Below are 16,845 nucleotides of genomic sequence, written 5' to 3' on the forward strand. Positions count from 1 at the left end.
TCTCTTTGTACAATCATTATGCTATCTCCCTCACCCTAGTCCCTCTTTCTGTTCCTCTCTGTCTTTCTGGAAACAAAGTAGAAAGGAAGAAAAAAAGAGTCTGCCTGAGTGGTGGAGTTGCATAGGCATGAAGGCCCAGCAAAACCCTGGGGTGGTGGCGCACCTGGTTAAGTGCACACATTGCAGTGCACAAGGACCCAGGTTCAAGCCCCTGGTCCCCACCTGCAGGGGGGTCACTTCACAGGCGTTAAAGCAGGTCTTCATGTGTCTATCTTTCTCTCCTCTGTCTTCCCCTCCTCTCTCAACTTCTCTCTGTCCTATCCAACAACAGTAACAATAATAACAAAAACAAGGGCACAAAAAAAAAAAAAGGGAAAAAGTGGCCTCCAGGAGCAGTGGATCCATAGTGCAGGCACCAAGCCCCAGCGATAACCCTAGAGGCAAAAATAAATAAATAAATAAATACATACATAAAAGAAGGACATTGCAGAGGTAATGGAAGTTTCCAGAACCCCCGTGCCACTGGAAACAGATCTGTATCCCTTCACCTCTTACACCAGAGCATCACACAAGTCTCCAGGCTCCCCTTTTTCCCTCCCGTCAGCAATCTATCTCTCCCAAAGGCCTGGGAAGGTTAATCTCCTAACCAGGGACCACGAAGGTCAAATGTGGCCAGTCCTGCACTGACCACTGTGACTTCACCCCCTGACCTCGAACAGAGTGACCCTTGAACGGAGTGGCCCTAGCACAGGGTCTCTTTCCATTTGCCCTTCAACACCAGGCCTCCAAAATCTCTGATTGTTAAGGTCATTGTACTGAGACCAAGTTAGTGCAGATTCTGGGCAGACTCAGGAACCCACAGTTGCCACCCAGTTCTTTGCCCGTGCTGTGACCCCTGACACTCGAGCCCGCCGGGGCCTGGTCGAGGGCACAGCCTCTCTTGTGTCGCTGCTTCCCCATCACGTCCGCCCAGTTGCCCCAGTGACTGTGTGACCCTCCCCTCCCTGGCTATGGCCTATAAATAGAGGCGAGCTGCAGCTGGGCTCTCTTGGCAGTCACCATGAGGGCGCTGGTCCTGCTCTGCTGCTTTGTGGCGTCGCTCCTGCTCCCGGGACAAGCAGGTATGACCCCTCTGTGTTGGGTAGATCCCCCTCCCACTCCCAACGGTGATCCCTCAGGACATCTGTTCACTGTGGGATGCTGGGTGGAGGTCACAACCGTGGTGCTTCCTCTTGTCTGTGAGCAAAGCTTAGCTGGAGCTTGGCTCTATCCTCTTCTCCCTGGTGCCCTGGAGAACCCCAGAACAGGTGGTGGAGGAAGTGGAGAGCTGTGGATGGCCCAGGCCAACTAGGGGGCCAGGGGCCAGAGAGACGGTCTGGCGGGAGATGCTGGGAAGAGGACCCTAAATCAGGATGGACACACAGCCCATCTCAGAGGACCTGGGCCCCCCAGAGGTCGATCAGCTGACGTGGAGGAGGACCTGGTTGAGCTGAGACTCGGGGCAGGTGGCTGAGGACAGGGGGTGGTGGTGGTGGTGTGGACAGTCAGGGGTCCTTGGATGCATGGGGTGGGTAGAGTGGTGTCAATTTGGGACAGGACTGGAGATGAGCTGGCAGTTGGGTGGGGACTAAGTGGGACACAGAGTTCAGAAGAGGACTGAGGATGGCTTTGGGCCACCATGGAGCTACTCCAGCCAGCCCAGGGCTTCACTTGCAGGGCCTGGGCCCCCTACCATGCTTCCCCTTTGCCTGCTCAGCATTTTGAGTGGAGGAGGTGGGGGCTCCAGTTACAGCCTTGGGCTATTTATAGGCCAGGAGGGATGCCAGAGAATTTTGCCACCCCTCTTGGTCCTGAGACTCCTGGGACTGGCTTCCCTTTGTGGAGGATTGGAGGAGTGCTCTGGGAGGCTCAAGGAATCTGTGTAACTCCTGGTCTTTCCTGAATCACAACCTTAGTCTGAGCAGGGGCACATGGGGGTACATGGCCTCTGTGATCTGGAGCCTCTGTTGTTGAATGAGGGAGCTGCCTGACCACTGCCCCAGCCAGGGTGGGCAGGAACAGAAACCATCCCTGGGGTGTGGAGAATCAAAGTGGGGTCTCTGGCCTCCTGTGTGTCACTGGGCTCTGCCCTTGTCTGCCCTTGAGTTAATCTGGGCTCCGCAGGGCTGCAGTGCTGGAGTGGTGAGGATTCCAAGCGGCTGTCAGTGGCTAAGTATGGAAACAGTAACCGGATCCCCAGCAGAGCCTGCCACCCTCTCCTCACAGCCCCTCCCCTGCGCCCACAACCCAGCTGCTATCCTGCTTCCACTGCGGGGCTCAGCAACTTTTGGCCTTTTAGGGACATTCTTTATCTCCCCTTCTGACAAGGGATGGGGCCTTCTGGAATGTTCCACAGGCTCCCTGGGGCTTTTCCTTGGGGAGACCAGGCAGGTGCTTTGCACAAAGACCCTCCCTTTGCACATTCTTTCCTTCCAGGTTGGTCTGGAGCCCCTGGGTGTGTCCCAGCTTCATGGGCTCTGAGCTCTTTTCAAAGAGGGTGCTTGCTCACCCTCCACTTGCAGACTGTGGGCCCCCAAAGACGACTTCCTCTCACACCCACCACAGTGTCCAACCCCAAGGGCTGACCCTCCCATTACAGTCCTTTCCCCTAGACTGGCCTTCCCCCTCTCAGCCTCCTCTCTGCCCAGGTGAGGGCAGGGAGCCACAGAAATGGAGACCCGCCAAGGTCACGGGCCCAGCCCTGCAGGTACCTGTCCACTCCTTGGCCTCTCTGGGCAAGCCTGCCTGCAGGAGTGTGAGGCTGCCTGTGGATGCTTCCCCCAACACAGGGACAGTGTGGCCCCTCAGGATAGGGGGGTCTGCTGGGAGTGTGAGAGTTTGGGGGTCTTGGGGGGTAGAGCAGAGCCCCCCTGAAAACTGTGTGCCCCAGTGAGTCCTTTCCTAGTGGGGCCAGTGAAGGGAGTAGGTGAAGAGTCTGAGGTGCTAATCTGGGGTCTGCTAGTGCCCTCACCCCAACTTCAGCCCTGGCACCATATGTCAGGAAATGTTGGTTTTGGCCCTGTCTGGGTGTAACTGTAAAGGTGAGGCAGTTCCTGGCGGACCTCAGGCACCAGTGCTCCTCTCTCTGTCCTCCTCCAGATGCCTCTCGTCACTGGGTATCCCTGGCATGGTGGGCTGGACAGGGGCTGCATCCCTGCCTGTCCTGAGATCCAGCTGGGAGTGTGGTCAGCATTCCTGACTCCAGATCCAAACCAGCATCATGTTGTGCTGGTGCCTCACCTGTGTCTCCTGGTGCCTGTGTCTCCTGGTGCCTCACATGTGTCTCCTGGTGCCTGTGTCTCCTGGTGCCTGTGCCTCCTGGTGCCTTTGTCTCCTGGTGCCTGTGCCTCCTGGTGCCTGTGTCTCCTGGTGCCTGTGCCTCCTGGTGCCTGTGTCTCCTGGTGCCTGTGTCTCCTGGTGCCTGTGCCTCCTGGTGCCTGTGTCTCCTGGTCCCTGTGTCTCCTGGTGCCTGTGTCTCCTGGTGCCTGTGTCTCCTGGTCCCTGTGTCTCCTGGTGCCTGTGCCTCCTGGGGCCTGTGTCTCCTGGTCCCTGTGTCTCCTGGTGCCTGTGCCTCCTGGGGCCTGTGTCTCCTGGTGCCTCACCTGTGTCTCCTGGTGCCTGTGTCTCCTGGGGCCTGTGTCTCCTGGTGCCTCACCTGTGTCTCCTGGTGCCTCACCTGTGTCTCCTGGTGCCTGTGCCTCCTGGTGCCTGTGTCTCCTGTTGCCTGTGTCTCCTGGTCCCTGTGTCTCCTGGTGCCTGTGTCTGGTGCCTGTGTCTCCTGGTGCCTGTGTCTCCTGGTGCCTCACCTGTGTCTCCTGGTGCCTCACCTGTGTCTCCTGGTGCCTGTGTCTCCTGGTGCCTGTGCCTCCTGGTGCCTGTGTCTCCTGGTGCCTGTGCCTCCTGGTGCCTGTGTCTGGTGCCTGTGTCTCCTGGTGCCTGTGCCTCCTGGTGCCTGTGTCTCCTGGTGCCTGTGTCTCCTGGTGCCTTTGTCTCCTGGTGCCTGTGCCTCCTGGTGCCTGTGTCTCCTGGTCCCTGTGTCTCCTGGTACCTGTGTCTCCTGGTGCCTGTGTCTCCTGGTGCCTGTGTCTCCTGGTGCCTGTGTCTCCTGGTGCCTGTGTCTCCTGGTGCCTTTGTCTCCTGGTGCCTGTGTCTCCTGGTGCCTGTGTCTCCTGGTGCCTGTGCCTCCTGGTGCCTGTGTCTCCTGGTCCCTGTGTCTCCTGGTGCCTGTGTCTCCTGGTGCCTGTGCCTCCTGGTGCCTGTGTCTCCCGGTCCCTGTGTCTCCTGGTGCCTGTGTCTCCTGGTGCCTGTGCCTCCTGGTGCCTGTGTCTCCTGGTCCCTGTGTCTCCTGGTACCTGTGCCTCCTGGTGCCTGTGTCTGGTGCCTGTGTCTCCTGGTGCCTGTGTCTCCTGGTGCCTGTGCCTCCTGGGGCCTGTGTCTCCTGGTGCCTGTGTCTCCTGTTGCCTGTGTCTCCTGGTCCCTGTGTCTCCTGGTGCCTCACCTGTTTCTCCTGGTGCCTGTGTCTCCTGGTGCCTGTGTCTCCTGGTGCCTGTGTCTCCTGGTGCCTGTGTCTCCTGGTGCCTGTGCCTCCTGGTGCCTTTGTCTCCTGGTGCCTGTGTCTCCTGGTCCCTGTGTCTCCTGGTGCCTGTGTCTCCTGGTGCCTGTGTCTCCTGGTGCCTGTGCCTCCTGGGGCCTGTGTCTCCTGGTCCCTGTGTCTCCTGGGGCCTGTGCCTCCTGGGGCCTGTGCCTCCTGGTGCCTGTGTCTCCTGGTGCCTGTGTCTCCTGGTGCCTGTGCCTCCTGGGACCTGTGTCTCCTGGTGCCTGTGTCTCCTGGTGCCTGTGTCTCCTGGTGCCTGTGTCTCCTGGTGACTGTGCCTCCTGGGGCCTGTGTCTCCTGGTCCCTGTGTCTCCTGGTGCCTGTGCCTCCTGGGGCCTGTGTCCCCTGGTGCCTGTGTCTCCTGGTGCCTGTGCCTCCTGGGGCCTGTGTCCCCTGGTGCCTGTGTCTCCTGGTGCCTGTGTCTCCTGGTGCCTGTGTCTCCTGGGGCCTGTGTCTCCTGGGGCCTGTGCCTCCTGGTGCCTGTGCCTCCTGGGATCTGTGTCTCCTGGTGCCTGTGTCTCCTGGTGCCTGTGTTTCCTGGTGCCTCACCTGTGTCTCCTGGTGCCTGTGTCTCCTGGTGCCTGTGTTTCCTGGTGCCTCACCTGTGTCTCCTGGGGCCTGTGTCTCCTGGTGCCTGTGCCTCCTGGTGCCTGTGCCTCCTGGGGCCTGTGTCTCCTGGTCCCTGTGTCTCCTGGTGCCTGTGCCTCCTGGTGCCTCACCTGTGTCTCCTGGTGCCTGTATCTCCTGGTGCCTGTGTCTCCTGGTGCCTGTGCTTCCTGGTGCCTGTGCCTCCTGGGGCCTTTGTCTCCTGGTGCCTGTGCCTCCTGGGACCTGTGTCTCCTGGTGCCTGTGTTTCCTGGTGCCTCACCTGTGTCTCCTGGTGCCTGTGCCTCCTGGTGCCTGTGTCTCCTGGTGCCTGTGTTTCCTGGTGCCTCACCTGTGTCTCCTGGTGCCTGTGTCTCCTGGTGCCTGTGTCTCCTGGTGCCTTTGTCTCCTGGTGCCTGTGTCTGGTGCCTGTGTCTCCTGGTGCCTGTGTCTCCTGGTGCCTTTGTCTCCTGGTGCCTGTGTCTGGTGCCTGTGTCTCCTGGTGCCTGTGTCTCCTGGGGCCTGTGCCTCCTGGTGCCTGTGTCTCCTGGTGCCTTTGTCTCCTGGTGCCTGTGTCTCCTGGTGCCTTTGTCACCTGGTGCCTGTGTCTCCTGGTGCCTGTGCCTCCTGGTGCCTTTGTCTCCTGGTGCCTGTGTCTCCTGGTGCATGTGTCTCCTGGTGCCTGTGTCTCCTGGTGCCTTTGTCTCCTGGTGCCTGTGTCTCCTGGTGCCTGTGCCTCCTGGTGCCTGTGCCTCCTGGTGCCTGTGTCTCCTGGTGCCTGTGTCTCCTGGTGCCTGTGTCTCCTGGTGCCTGTGCCTCCTGGGGCCTGTGTCTCCTGGTGCCTGTGTCTCCTGGTGCCTCACCTGTGTCTCCTGGTCCCTGTGCCTCCTGGTGCCTGTGTCTCCTGGTGCCTGTGTCTCCTGGTGCCTGTGCCTCCTGGGGCCTGTGCCTCCTGGTGCCTGTGCCTCCTGGTGCCTTTGTCTCCTGGTGCCTGTGTCTCCTGGTGCCTGTGTCTCCTGGTGCCTGTGTCTCCTGGTGCCTTTGTCTCCTGGTGCCTGTGCCTCCTGGTGCCTTTGTCTCCTGGTGCCTGTGTCTCCTGGGGCCTGTGTCTCCTGGGGCCTGTGCCTCCTGGGGCCTGTGCCTCCTGGGGCCTGTGTCTCCTGGTGCCTGTGCCTCCTGGTCCCTGTGTCTCCTGGTGCCTGTGCCTCCTGGTCCCTGTGTCTCCTGGTGCCTGTGCCTCCTGGTGCCTTTGTCTCCTGGTGCCTGTGTCTCCTGGGGCCTGTGTCTCCTGGGGCCTGTGCCTCCTGGGGCCTGTGCCTCCTGGGGCCTGTGTCTCCTGGTGCCTGTGCCTCCTGAGGCCTGTGCCTCCTGGGGCCTATGCCAGCTTGTTCCTCCTGGTGCCTCACCCATCCCTGGTGCTTGTGGCAGGCTGTTTCTCCCTGGCTCATCCACTGAGCTTGCTGTCCCTGTGGTGTTTGCACGTGGTGACCGAGTGCTCACAGCTGCCAGCATCTTCTACCCGCTGAGCTTGCGCCAAAGACTCACTTGGCATCCTGGGGGCACAGGTGAGGTGCGGGACACACACACGTACTGCTTTACAGGCGAGGTTGCATTTGAGCTGGTCCTCAGAGAGTAGGGGGCAGGGATCCGGGGGCAGGTCCAGGGTTAACAGACCTGGGTGTCAGCACACACTGCAGCTTTTTTTGGTTTTCACTTCTTCTGGGGCTTGGTGTCTGCACTACAAATCCATTGCTCCTGGCCATTTTTTCCTTTTTATCTCCTCTTCCTCCTCCTCCTTTTTTTTTGGATAGAACAGAGAGAAATTGATAGAGGAGGGGAAGATAGAGAGGGGGAGAGAAAGATAGACACCTGCAGATCTGCTTCACCACCCATGAAGTGACCTTTCTGCAGGTGGGAAGCCAGTGGCTCGAACTGGGATCCTTACGCTGGTCCTTGCGCTTTGCACTATGTGTGTTTAACCCACTGTGCTACTGCTCAGTCCCCCAGACTACAGCTCCTTGAGTACCAGGACGGCTTGCAGTGGGAAGGGAGGCAGGGGAGTGGGGGTGTGGGGACTTATTTGGAAGACTGGCTCAAGCCTAAGTGGGGAGGGCTTGGGTACTGAGCCCAGGATGAGGGTGTGAGGGGAGACAGACTCAGGAGGCTGATTAGGCAAGCACGCCAGTAATGCAGGGATAAGGTGGGAGTGGAGGGGGCCTGGGTGCCTGGACTGGGCACATGATCTCACCCAAAAAGGAAACCTGGAATGAAAGGAAAGAGCCATTTTTAGAGTTCATGTTGGTCAGGGGATATAGCTTGGCAGTAGTGCACAGGGCACAGAACCTGAGCGCAAGTTCAAGGTGTGGGAGGCAGCGCGATGGGTAAAGTTTTGGACTGAGCACTGGGTCCCGAGAGCAGTTCCCAGCATGGCCGGTGTCAGCATGGCCCTTTTTTATTTTTTATTACCAGACAGACAGAGAAATTGAGAGGTAGAAAGGGGGAGAGACAAAGAGATACCTGTAGCTGTGTTTCACCACTTGTGAAGCTTTCCCCCTGCAGGGGGGATCAGGGACTTGAACTTACATCCACGTGCACTGTAATGTGTGCGTTTAACCAGTCGACCCCCCAGAATGTGATTTTCAAAAAATATTTATTTTGGGGAGTCGGACAGTAGCGCAGCGGGTTAAGCGCATGTGGCTCAAAGCGCAAGGACCTGCGTAAGGATCCCGCTTCGAGCCCCCGGCTCCCCACCTGCAGGGGAGTCGCTCCACAGGCGGTGAAGCAGGTCTGCAGGTGTCTGTCTTTCTCTCCCCCTCTGTCTTCCCCTCCTCTCTCCATTTCTCTTTGTCCTATCCAACAATGACGACATCAATAACAACAATAGTAACTACAACAATAATAAAAATAAAACAAGGGCAACAAAAAGGAAAACAAAAAAAAATGAAGTGAAGTGGCTCCTCTGCAGGTGGGGAGCCGGGGACTTGAACTAGGATCCTTACGCCGGTCCTTGTGCTTTGTGCCATGTGCGCTTAACTCGCTGCACTACCGGCCAACTCCCCCAGAATGTTATTTTTAAGCACAGAACTTACTAGCTTAGGTTTGGAGCCTGTGGACCCTCTGGATGAAGATGTTGGGTCAGAAAATGGGAGCTGGGGCAGGGAGTCGGGAGTGGGGACCCCAATAGGAAACCCATTTGTATGAGGAGGAGGGTGAGCTGCTGCAGAGAGGAGACAATTAGGAGCTGGAAATTGGGGGTGGGAAAGGGCAGGGGATGACGGCTCTATGTGGGGGTGGCGGGCAACCTGGAAACTGGGGAAAGAAGGCCTTCTGGCAGGGTCACAGGTTGGGACCACAGAGATACAGAGGCAGGTGGGCTTGACCCAAGGAAGTCTTTGACCCAGTGACCTTTAACTCTAGTTGGGGAGGAAACCATCAGGGTGGGTGTGTTTGCATAGAAATTTGACCCTGTTCTTCCATCTCTGGAGACAAAGTGTTTATTGGACAATGTAGACACTCCATTGGGAGGGACAGAGTGACAGATGGAAGGGGCCAGCGAGGGGCTAGGGATGTTTAGGAGGGTGGACCAGGTCGTAGGTGTTAAGGGACATGCCACGGCATCCTGGGGACACCTGGAGATGAGAGGGACACTGCTCAATCAGTAACACCAGGGATGTCTAGGGGGCTAAACTAGGGGCAGGGGGTCCTGGCCCACAGAGCAGGGGTCCAGAGGGGAGGGGCCAGGCTGATCTTGACCCTGAAGGTGAGACGGGGACGCTGCCCTTTTTGCCGTGTGCTGCACAGGTGCAGGAGCGACCCTGGGCTCAGCCTGTCAGCTCTGTAGTCACGGTCACAGTGGAGGGGCCCACGGGTGGCTGTGCCGGCTCCTCCAGACAGGCTGCAGAATTGATCAGGGTGCTTCCTCAGCTGGGCTGCTGAGCTCAGGTTGGGGGAGGCTGGGGCTCCACTGGCATATGATCTGCCATGTTTCCCAGTCAACACACCATGTCCTCTTTCCCAGTAGGATCCAGTGGCCATGCTTGTGTTCATGCTTGGTACTGGCCAGGAGGCCTGTGCCTCTCCAGACCCACCAGTCTTTGCAGTGGTGTTGGTGGGGGAAGTGGGAGGAGAGAACCAGATGACAGATGGCGTGTGTCCTCTCACCCCTGCTCTTGGAGCTGCCCCCAGACACCCCTCAGCTGCCCTCTCAGGGGCCCCTGAAGGCTTGGGGGTCTGCCTTCAGATCCAAACCCACCCCGCAGAGTTCCTTTACTTTCTCTCTGGGTTGCCTTCCCACTGACCCTGTCTGTTACCCCAACTATAAGCCCTTGAGCTCAGATTTTCTTTCTCAGGTCACTTTAAATTATTTTAAACACTTTCATTTATTGGTGAGAAACAGAGAGAAAGAGAGAGGTATATGTGATGCTGAGGACTGAACTCAGGGTCTTGAGCCTGCAATGGAAGCTGCTATGCCATGTTGCAGGCTGCCCCTTTGAGCTTTAAAGGAGGATTGCGCCCCTAGTGTGGGATTTCCCAGTGCTCTGGTCTGCAGTCTCACCCACTTCCCTATCTCAGGCATTGGGAGCTGTAAAGGCTCCCCTTCCCCCAGTTCTGGGTCCTGAGCGGTGAGGCTGCAGTGTGGGTCTGAGTGCATGTGAGGGGCCCAGTGCCAAGTGAGTGACTTCAGGGATCTGGGTGGGCACAGCTGTCGGATGGCCCACCTGGACTTGCCTGTCCTGTTCTGTGCAGAGGCCTGGGTGTGTGTGGCATAATTGGGCAAGTTTTTGGGGACACTCATTTCCTGGTCTGCCTTGCCTATGCTGCACCTTCCTCTGGGCTCAGGGCATCCTGTCCCATTGGGGTTCAGCCTTATCCCTTTTTTTTTTTTGCCTCCAGGGTTATTGCTGGAGCTTGGTGCCTGCACTACGAATCCACTGCTCTTAGAGGCCATTCCCCCCCCCTTTTTTTTTGCCCTTATTGTTGTTATTATTGTTGTTGTTGTTACTGTCGTTGTTGGATAGGACAGAGAGAAATTGAGAGAGGAGGGGGAGATAGAGAGCTGGAGAGAAAGATAGATGCTTGTAGACCTTGTTCACTGCCTGTGAAGTGACCCTCCTTGCGGGTGGGGAGCCTGGGGCTTGAACTGGGATCAAGGACTGGGATCCTTGCTCTGGTCCTTGCACTTGGTGCCATGTGTGCTTAACCCACTGAGCCACCACCCAGCCCCTGCCCAGCCCCCCACTTTGCTTCTGAAGGTGATTTGGCTCTGGTTCCAGCTCCTAAGTGTCCCTCCCCAACCCAGGAGACGTACCTGCTCCTTGCCACCTCCTGGAGCAGCCTGTCGGGTGGGTGGGGGCCTGGTGTGTAGAGAGGCTCCTTACAACCCCTCACAGTCTGGCCAGGTGCACAGACGGGAGGGAAGGCTGCCCTGGGCTGCCCTGGTGGTGGGTGTGGCCAAAGACCTAGTTTTCTTTCTTCATTCTTCTCCTTCTCTTTCTTTTCATTTTTAAAAAATCAGTAATTTAATATTGATTTACAAAATTATGAGATAACGGGCACAGTTCCACATCATTCCCACCACTAGAGTTCTGTATCCCTGTTCCCTTCATTGGAAACTGCAGTGGTTCTCTCAAGGTCACAGATATAGGTTGACTTTTATTCTTTATCTGCCTTGTCTGTCTGTCTATATTTTTATCCATTTTTTCTTATGGCTCTGTCTTCTCTTTCTTTATAAGTTACACTTACACCTATTACTACTTCAAATGTCCTTTTTTTTTCTTTCTTTCTTTTCTTCTCTGGGTCTTGATGGATTGGGTTTCAGAGCCCCCTAATTATCTTCCCCTAACATTTATCCCTCTCTGGGAATATGGACCCAAATTCTTTCTTGGGGTGCAGAAGGTAGGAGTTCTGGATTCTGTAATTGCTTTCCTGCTGGACATGGATGTTGGCAGGTTACTTTCCCCTAGTGGGGCAGGGCTCTGGGGAAGTGAGCATCTGGGACACATCAGTGAGGTTGTCTGCCCATAGAGTTTAGGATGGAATCATAGTAGCATCTGCAAACTGGTGTTTGAAAGGCAGTAAGTTATGAGGCAGGACAAAGTTTTTAATAGATAGGAACCAGAAAGTAGGAATAGAGCAGGTGAGGATAGGGATTTTAGGGTGGTAAGAAGCTAGGAAGTAAGGGCTGAGTGGTGGCGCACCTAGTTAATACACATTATACAGTATGCAAGGACCTGGGTTTCAGCCCTCGGTCCCCACTTGCAGGGGGAAAGCTTCACAACTGGTGAAGCAGTGTTGCAGGTGTCTGTCTCTTTCCCTCTCCATCACCCCCTTCCCTATTGATTTCTGGCTATCTCCATCTAACAAATAAGGATAATAAAAAAAGAAGCTAGTGTGTTCCAAGGGGCCCATGACTTTAGTCATTTTTGCTTGAGTTTGATAGTTAACATGGAGGTCGATTAAGACTGTTGTCCAGGAGGAGGTACTAGAGTTGAGAATAGGACTAGAAAGCTAGATCAGGGCAGAGAGTAGCTCCCAAACTTGAAGAAAATATATAAATACAATTTGTATAACTATTTACCGTATCAGTCTGATCCGGGGTCCATGTCTGTTCATATTTTGCACAGGAGCCTGTATAACCTCCAAGTCCCTGTCAGTCTGAGCTCACATCCATGGTCACAGCTGGGAACATTCTAGAACTCCTACCTTCTGCACCCCAAAAAAGGATTTTGGTCCATATTCCCAGAGAGGGATAAATGTTAGGGGAAGATAATTAGGGGGCTCTGAAACGTAATTCCATCAAGACACAGAGAAGAAGAGAAAGAAAAAAAAAGACATTTGAAGTAGTAATAGGTGTAAGTGTAACTTATAAAGAGAGAGAAGACAGAGCCATAAGAAAAAATGGACAAAAATATAGATAGATAGATAGACATACAAGGAAGATAAAGAATAAAAGTCAACCTATATCTTCCTTGAGTGGCAGGGTAGGATGACCCAGCCTCCCTTAGGAAAGTGGCCAGAGGGCCATTTCTCAGGGCACTGTGGGGGTCTAGTACAAGTGGGCAGCTCCTCCTGGTGCCACCAGGACCCCGTCTTTCCTGGGATCATAGCAGCTAGGCTTTGGGGAAACTCTCTGGCCCATGCCCCCTCCGGCTCCAGATCCTGGGGCCCAGCAGGGTTTCAGTGGAGTGCCAGCCCCACCGGCTCCCCGGCCATGGCCATGGGGTCTTGAGAGAAGAACCTTTCCTCTTCTGGTGTAGGGGTGGGTCCCCAGTGTGTGCATGACCTTGGGAACACGTGACCCTCCAGCTATAGGTTGGGCGAGGCTGCCTGGCAACCTGGTGGGGGTGTCGGGCACAGCCTGGCATTGAGTCCCTAGGCAGTAATGCAGGGCTGGAGAGAAGGGCTGGTAACCACACCTGGGGGAGTGTAGCTGGCGGGTCTGGGATGGGCTGCCTGTCCACTCTGTCTCTGCCCCAGGAGCTCACAGGCACAGAAAAAGAAGCGTCTTGACCACCCTGGTGGGTGCTCAGGGCAAGGCTGGGAGCCAGACCTTTCAGAGAGGAGGGTCCATTGGCCTGGAGCGAGGGAGCTGCCACTGGATTGTGGCGATGGGGACAGGCTGTGCTGCCCTGTTCCCAGCACTTGGCTGCGTGAGCACGCGCTGTCTCGTGAATGAGTAGATGGTCTGTGCAGGTGGAGACGGGCATCTGGGGATGGGGAACCGAGGGCAGCAGAGGGGACCCCGGGAGCATTGCAGGGCAGGGTTGGTGAACTTAGCTGAAGACAGGGGTGGGATTCTGTTAGGGCCCTTTGTGATTTGGGGCGGTTTCAGTGGACCTTGAAGGTCAAGCTGAGCCAAACCCTCTCTCTGGGCCCTGGGCATATGATAGCCTGTCACCCCGTCTCCCCCCACAGCCCCGCATAGATATTTTTGGGCCTTTCTAGAGCAGGGACTCCACTCTGAGCTCAAACAGGTGCAGGCAAAGCCTGGCTCGATGTTCTGGGCTGCAGGAAGGGGTTGCTCCAGGAGCTCAGCCCAGAGGCAGGCCTGGGGTTTGGGAGCCCACGCCCCCCAGCTCCTGGTCCTCCTCCAAGTAGCCATTCAGTTGTGACCTCTGCCAGCTCGGCCTTCTTCCATAGCATTGTTCCTAGTTGGTACCAGGTAAGGGCTTGAGCTCTTGCCCAGGAAGCCACACCCACCCACCCTGTGCCCGGCTCCCGCTCCAGCTCCCAACCACCCTGTGGGGGACCGGGCTCTGCCTTGCGTTCCTCCTCGCTCTCCCCTGGTACCGACTGGTGGAAGGGCCCTTATTCCTCTAGCTGTCATCCTGGAGGCCAGGACCCTAGGAGTGCTCCCTGGGGCTCTGGACAAGGTTTGAGAAAGGTCACAGCTCTCACTGTGGCCCTGGGGATCCATGCTGTGATAGGGCCAAGCCCACCTGTGTCTGCACCTCCTTCTGCCTGGGTTCCTTCCTGAATTGTAGGAGGGCTAGTGGGCTCTCCACCCAGACCCCATCCCTGGAGGCAGCCAGCTGAAACCCAGGACACAGCGAGCCCCGGCATCATGACGGTGCTCCCAAGCCCCTTTCTCTCTTTGCATCTGCTTCTTCCCTGTAAAGAGGGATCACAATTCCACCCATTTTCAGCATGGGGCTGCCAGACAACTAAAATAAGAAATGTTATTGGAGCCTTGCGATGTTTTCTGATACTGGATACCTTTTGAGGTTAAAAGGGCTGTGGCAGTAATCACACACTCCCGCTGTGTGACCTCGGCCCACATCTGTCGCTGGTTTCCTCAGATACCGTGAAACAGGAACGGGCGAGTGAATCCCTTTCTGCCGCTTCTCAGGACTGTTAATATCCTGGGATTCTCTGTCCTCAAAGAGCTTATTGTGCAGGAGGGGACAGTCCCCCCCCCCCAGGCAGGGAACCATATACGGCAGATGGAGTCAGGGGCTAAAAATAAGTTGATGGTTCAGGGAGGGGCGGCTCTGTGTCCAGAGATGGAAGTAGTGGGGTGCTGCTCCTCCAGCTTGATAAGGGGGCCCCCAGGATTCCTCGGGCCAGGTCCGGTGCTGGCTCCTAGTCATGTTTCTGTGGTCGAGGTAACAAATGGTCACAAGCGTGGTGACTTAGAACAACAGAAATATAGTCTCTGCCAGGTCAGGAGGCCACAAGCCTGTTTGGGGGTGTCTCTGGTCTGCACCCCATCCAGAGGCTCCTGGGGTGGCTCTTCCTCACTCTTGCGGTATTTCTGCACAGTGCTGCTCTCTGTCCTCATGTGGCCTCTCCCTGGGCCTTTCTGTGTCACCTTCTCTAGAAGGACACCGGTGTGACCTCATCTGAACTACACGCAGCTCCTGAGACCCTGTTCCAAATACGATCACCCTTTGAGGTTCTCTGGAGCATGGATTTGGGAGGTGCTGTGCAGACACATTCTTCCCCTACCTAAGATCCAGACACAGTTGCGGCTGTGAGTTTCTAGGTGGGCCCTGCTGGTACGTGTCCTCTTGTGTCCTGGTATTGTTGACACCCCCCGGCAGGGTGTGGAGTTACTAAAGGGACGGCTGGGTCACTTTTTCATTCAGGAGAGACAAACAGAGAGGGTGAGGCACCACAGCACCGGAGCTTCCCCCAGTGCCACGGTGCCTCCTGTGTGGTGCCAGCTGCATGACAAGGCACACACCCCACCTGGTAAGCTGTTTCTTGACACTTGATTTTTTTTCTTTATAAACAACGTTGTTGATATGTCCTTTACATCCCATGTCATTTGCACATTCAATTAAATGACTTTCAGAGTTCTAAATATTGTGGAGCTGGGTAGTGGTGCACCCAGTGCAATGCACCCATTTCCATACACCGGGACCTAGGTTTAAGCCCTGAGTTCCCACCTGCATCCAGGAAGCCTCAGGAGTGGTGAAGCAGCACTGTAGGTCTCTCTCTCTCTCTCACCCTTTGCCCTTTTAATTTCTCTCTGCCTCTATCAAAACAAAAAAAAAAAAAAGAAAGAAAAGAAAGGAAGGAAGGAAGAGAGAAAAAAGTGAGGGAAGGAGAGAATAAAAAAAGAGGAGAAAGAAAAAAGGGCCACCAGGAGTGTGAGTATGCAGGCACTGAATCCCAGCAGTCACCCTGGTGGCAACAGGAAAAGCAGAGACCAGCAAGGTGCAGACACCAGCGCCTCTACCGCCTGACCCCCGCATGTTTCCTTTTTTTTTTTTTTAAATGTTAAATAAGAGAGATAAATTGAAAGGGGAGGGGAGAGAGAGAGAGAGAGAAGACACCTGCAGACCTGTTTCACCACTCTTGAAGCTTCCCCCATGCAGATGGGAGTGGGGGCTCAAACCCAGGTCCTTTCACATAATATGTGTGCTCAACCAGGTGCACCACTGCCCACCCCCCCAACTTCTTCTTTTTAAAAATCTTTTCATTTACTCATTATTGGATAGAGACAGAGAGAACTTGAGAGGGGCGGGGAAGATAGGAAAGGAGACAGAGGGACCCTTGCAGCCTTGCTTTCACTTGTGAAGATTTCCCCCTGTAAATGAAGACCACGGGCTTGAACCTGGGTCCTTCTGCACTGTAATGTGTGCATTTAACCAGGTGCACTACCACCTGGCCACCTGGCCCCAACTTGTTTTTTTTTTAATATTTATTTATTTATTCCCTTTTGTTGCCCTTGTTGTTTTATTGTTGTAGTTATTATTGATGTTGTTGTTGGATAGGACAGAGAGAAATGGAGAGAGGAGGGGAAGACAGAGAGGGGGAGAGAAAGACAGACACCTGCAGACCTGCTTCACTGCCTGTGAAGCGACTCCCCTGCAGGTGGGGAGCCGGGGGCTCTAACCGGATCCTTACACCAGGCCCTGCACTTTGCGCCACGTGCGCTTAACCCACTGCGCTACCACCCGACTCCCCCCAACTTTTTTTTTAAAAAGGAGACTTTTTCTTAAAACCCTTAAAAAAAACAACAAGGGCAACAAAAGGGAATAAATAAATATTTTTTTAAAAATTAAAAAAAAACTTTAAAAGAAAACTTTTTTTTTAACACCAGAACATTGATCATTCTGGCTTCTGGTGCTATGGGGAATCGAACCTGGAACTTTGGAGTCTCTTTGCATAACCATTATGTTGTCTTCCTTGCCCCTTTAAAAAACAAAAACCCGGTTTGAACCCCCAGCTCCCCACCTGCAGGGGGGTGCTTCACAGGTGGTGAAGCAGGTCTGCAGGTGTCTATCTTTATCTCCCTCCTCTGTCTTTCCCTCCTCTCTCAATTTCTCTCTGTCCTATCAACAATGACAGCAATAATAACAACAATGATAAACAACAAGGGCAACAAAAGGGAAAAAATAGCCTCCAGGAGCAGTGGATTCATGGTGTAGGCATCAAGCCCCAGCAATAACCCTGGAGGCAGGGAGTCAGGCAGTAGCATAGCAGGTCAAGCGCAGGTGGCACAAAGCGCAAGGACCGGCATAAGGATCCCAATTCGAGGCCCTGGCTCCCCACCTTCAGGGGAGTCACTTCACAAGCAATGAAGCAGGTCTGCAGGTATCTGTCTTTTTCTCCCCCTTTCTGTCTTCCCCTCCTCTCTCTATTTCTCTCTGTCCTATCCAACAATGATGACATCAGTA

The 16,845-nt window shown here is 55.3% G+C and overlaps 1 protein-coding gene across 2 annotated transcripts in view; it reads left to right on the forward strand.

Annotated features, from left to right (window-relative positions):
• The first annotated feature begins 964 nt into the window (after nucleotides 1–964).
• The window catches only part of SRL (sarcalumenin), a 41,251-nt gene continuing 25,370 nt past the window's right edge, over nucleotides 965–16,845 (forward strand). The window contains exon 1 of one of the 2 annotated variants that reach the window (XM_060172499.1): nucleotides 965–1,121. In XM_060172499.1, coding sequence (XP_060028482.1) covers nucleotides 1,061–1,121 — 61 coding nt within the window. In that variant the 5' untranslated portion in view covers nucleotides 965–1,060. The remainder of the gene's footprint in view (nucleotides 1,122–16,845) is intronic. The other variant, XM_060172500.1, reaches the window with a different exon arrangement.

This window comes from Erinaceus europaeus, chromosome 15 (genome assembly GCF_950295315.1).
Source record: "Erinaceus europaeus chromosome 15, mEriEur2.1, whole genome shotgun sequence".
NCBI lineage: Eukaryota > Metazoa > Chordata > Mammalia > Eulipotyphla > Erinaceidae > Erinaceus > Erinaceus europaeus.